The sequence below is a fragment of the Nematolebias whitei genome, chromosome 24 (genome assembly GCF_014905685.2).
Source record: "Nematolebias whitei isolate Nwh7 chromosome 24, NemWhi1, whole genome shotgun sequence".
Lineage (NCBI taxonomy): Eukaryota > Metazoa > Chordata > Actinopteri > Cyprinodontiformes > Rivulidae > Nematolebias > Nematolebias whitei.
In genome coordinates, this window is record NC_056521.1 from 1304024 (window position 1) to 1308508 (window position 4485).

The 4485-nt window shown below is 43.0% G+C and overlaps 1 protein-coding gene across 1 annotated transcript in view; it reads left to right on the forward strand.

The window, feature by feature from the left end:
* nlgn4xa (neuroligin 4 X-linked a) overlaps nucleotides 1-4485 on the forward strand; it is a 55982-nt gene that overhangs the window by 34553 nt on the left and 16944 nt on the right. Inside the window, exon 2 of the mRNA XM_037696845.1 lies at nucleotides 2670-2855. Within this exon, the coding sequence (XP_037552773.1) occupies nucleotides 2670-2855 (186 nt within the window). The remainder of the gene's footprint in view (nucleotides 1-2669; nucleotides 2856-4485) is intronic.

Here is a 4485-nt window from a genome sequence, read left to right on the forward strand (position 1 = left end):
CCATACCATACCATACCATACCATACCCTACCCTACCCTACCCTACCATACCATACCATACCATACCATACCATACCATACCATACCATACCATACCATACCCTACCATACCATACCATACCATACCATACCATACCATACCCTACCCTACCCTACCCTACCATACCATACCATACCATACCATACCATACCATACCATACCATACCATACCATACCATACCACTTTATTTATAGAGCACTTAAAACAGCAACAAGACCAACCAAAGTGCTGTACAGACAGAACAACAGGTAACACACAAAGCAAAATACAAAATGAGGTAAATCAGAATATAGACATAAAAACGATGCAGATAATGACGACAAACCAGTGTGGAGCATACAGGATCAAACACAGATCATCTGGTGTTGAAAGCTTCTGAATAGTGAGTTTTTAAACGGGACTTGAAAACCGAGAGGGAGGGGGCCTGTCTGACAAGCAGAGGTAACTCGTTCCAAAGTCTTGGTCCTGCTACAGAGAAGGCCCTGTCACCTCTGCGCTTAAGACGAGTTCCTGGAACTGTGAGGAGCAACTGGTCCGCTGACCTCAGGGAGCGTGGTGGGACATACAGTTGTAGCAGATCAGAGAGATGGGGGGGCGACACTGTTCAGTGATTTGTAGACATACATGAGTATTTTGAACTGGATTCTAAATTGAACCAGTAACCAGTGCAGTGAGGCCAAAACTGGTGTAATGTGCTCTCTTTTGCCTGTACTGGTTAAAAATGGGGCTGCTATATTCTGGACCAGTTGTAGTCGTGCAATGGAGGTCTGACTGATACCAAACAGGAGTGAATTGCAGTAATCAAGCCTAGATGTAATGAATGCATGTATTACTGTCTCCAGGTTCTTTTTGGACAGTATGGGCTTCAGTTTAGACAGCCGCCTCAGTTGGAAGAAATTACATTACATTACTAATTAATAATAATAATAGGTAATAATAGGTAATAATAGGTGCCTTCCATGCATGTTGAACCAAAATGGCTCCCAACGTTACTCAGTTTCTGTGAAGAGTTTTCTCCCATTCATTTCCTATGGGAAATTTGGCATCTTTGTTAGCCAAATATGTCGCCATGGTAACGGCGAATACCAATGAATGTAATTGCACACTTCCCAGAGCCGGGCCGGTCGTTTCGATATAACTTTTGTGGAGGTCCACGTTGCGGTTCGGGCCGCATTAAAGTTGAAAAAGACATGTTTTTCAGGTGTAGAATAACAAGTGAGCAGTCACCAACTAGTTCCTGGAGTTGGTGAAATATTGCGTCTTTGTTCGCAAATTACGTCGCCATGGTAAGTTGAAATGCCAATAAAAGTAATAGCACACATCACGGGGCCGAGCCAGTCGTTTTGATATAACTTTTGTGGGGTAGACACTGTGGTTCGGGTCGCATTAACAGAGATAGAAATGTAGACTCACTTCCCAGGTGTGTCCCCAATAATGACCATTTAATGTGCTGATAACATTTGAAGCAGCTGGTTTGAACAGTTGATGCGTAAATTCTGCAATTATGACCGTTGATGAGTTGAAATAATTCAGAAAACAGTTTTATAAAAGTGTTTTATAGAACAGTCAAGTGGTCAAATGTTTTATCTCTTATAAGTATTTTACTTGTCATGATGACAGGTGAGGCACTGCCTCCCCTGACCGCACATCAGTGGTGTGTTTTTTTGTTCTTGTTCTTTTAAATTCTTAGTTTTGGACATTTACAGAAACTTATTTTGTTCCCCAAAGTACAAAGAAGAAGGGACTTTGAACTTGAGAAAGCTTGTCCTTTGTTCAATGTACCCCTTCAAATAAAAAGTCCATCAAACGTGAATTAACATTACAATAGCTCTGGGGGGGTGTTTTTCCACCAAGGCTGTCCCCGACCTTCAGTCCATCTGGTGGTGTTCATGGACAGCGTTTCAAGGTGCACTCATGGAGAAGAGGGGTTTGGTATGGTAACTTCAGGTTCTTCAGGTGCTTTTTGCAGATTCATTGGTTCTACTGGCATCTTTATACAATGACCTCGAGTGTTCACTGGGATGGTTTGTGAAGTGGCTGGGAAGAGAGTCAGCTTCTCTACATTTAAAGTCAAGGTTCTCAATCAGAAAAGGTGGTGTGCTCATGAGGGATGAAAGATGGAGCAGTGATGGATCACTCAGGGCATGAGCTGTGGTCATGAAATTTGGATTGGGACCAAAGGAACAAAATCCAAGTAGCTGAAATGAGCTTCTTTCATAAGGTGGCCCGGTTCAGCCTTAGAAGCAGACCGTGGAGCGCCATCATTCAGGGGGAGAGCAGAGTGGAGCTGCTGCTTCTCTGCAATGAGAGACACCAGATGAGCTGACTTAGGTGTCCAACTATTCCCTTAAACATGAAAAATGCCCCAACAGTTGACAGAAAACTTTGAAAATGTTAGTAAAAGTATAGAATCTGACAATGGGAACCTTGTAAATGTTCTCATACTGGACTTGTTCCTCACTGTGGTGTGTTTTAGGGGCACCAGTTTATGTCTGCTCTCTGATTTGATCTGGGGCTAACCTTTTTAAGATGCTTCAAAGCAAACACTTGATGTCCAGCTCTGTTGTAAAAACAGCTGAAAGGTAAAACTCCCGTCTTTGTTTCTCTCTCTCTGGTTTTTCACTCCAGGTTTTCTAAGTACAGGAGACCAGGCGGCCAAGGGGAACTATGGTCTCCTGGATCAGATCCAGGCTCTCAGGTGGATCAAAGAGAACATCCAGGCCTTTAAAGGTGATCCCAAGAGAGTGACCATATTTGGTTCTGGTGCTGGAGCGTCATGTGTCAGCCTGCTCACTCTTTCACATTACTCAGAAGGTAGGTCTTCCTGTTCACACTCAGACTTCTGTCACATTAGAGCTGAGATTTATCTCTGGAAACAGAACTGAAGGCTTCAATGTCCTCCTGAAGAAAACAAACTCATAGAAACTAAATGAACGACTGCTTCTGTCAAAATGCATGAATAACAGTAATGTGCTGTGTGTTGTATGTTCCCATACAACGGTGAAATTAGTCTCTGTGTTAAACCCATCACAGCTGGGACGCACCCAGGTGGAGCAGTGGGCAGCTATGTAGGCACCCGCGGAGCAATAGGGGATTGGGTGTCTTGATGATCGCTTCCTCTGGTATCAGATGCTGAGCAGCTGGAAGGATTTTTACTGAAACTTTTTTACTTTTGGACATTTGTTATGATGCGTAACCATGGCAACAAGGTGGTTTTCTACTAGCTGCTGATTAACATCTCAAAAGCTCAAATAATACGTCAACTACAACCCCAAATCCAAAAGGAGTTGAAAAGGAGGTGCCGTGGATGCATTCCCGTCTACCTGGAGGCCGTGCTCAAGTGCCTGACTGCCGAGATCTTGGAGGTGGTGGGAAACGCGGCTCGTGACAGTGAGAGGACCGAGACCGTCCCCCGACACCGGCAGTTAAGTCCGCTGTGGGACGGACTGCTACCAGAGATCCTTCCTGCCCAAAGCCATCAGCATCTATAACAACTCTAATGAAACCAAGAAGAGCTACAACAACAATTAATTTCCCTTTGGGATTAATAAAGTATTTTTGAATTGAATTGAATTGCTCAGAGACACCACAACATGTGGGAATGACTGGGAGTCGACTCGAGCCTGGGACTTTCGGGTCCCGAGTCGGCTGCTCTGCCTCTACACCTCGGCCCCCTATGAAGGTGCTGACTCAGCACTTGCTACCTCGCTTAATTTTCAATTTACACTCACAACATATTTTAAAAGTGCTTTTAAAGGAATTAAGGAGGTCTTATTGTTTCTCTAAGTATATTTGAGTTTTAATTAAAATGTATTAAAGTTACAACAACTAAAATTCATTGCGCACGTCTACTGAAGGAGCTCATAGTTTGAAACAGGAAAGCTATCTTTACACCAAGTACACAGAAACTGCACAAACTGCATAAACTATAAAACAGCCAAATAATGGCTGACTCAGCAGTCAAACAACTTAAATGTGTAATTTTTAAATTGTTTATTTTTAATTAAACATGCAGTAACAAGGACCAAAGTCGTTAAATCAACAAAATTCAACACCTGCAAAAAATAATCTAAAGAATGTTTTTAGATTTTCTTTGATAAAACGTCCTGTTTATTCACATGGAGGGGAGGAGCCTAAAACTGTTGCTGGAAGCAGCCACCAGGGGGCGGGCGGTCCTGCTTCAGTTTCAGGCCTCCTGCCCCGTCTCTAGTTCTAAGAGACCTCCAGGAAACAAACAAACATGGTAGGAAATGTTACGATTTATAGAGCAAGTGTGCTGGTTCCGTTTTAAAGGCAACAAAGAAACCCATTCAGAACCGTCACAACTGAATAAAATACAATAGTTTAAATGTGTTTGATTTCTTTAGCATCGTGTATCTGCAGGAACTGAAAAGACTGTGGTTTGGACATGTCCAGAGGAGGGACAGTGGTTTGGACATGTCCA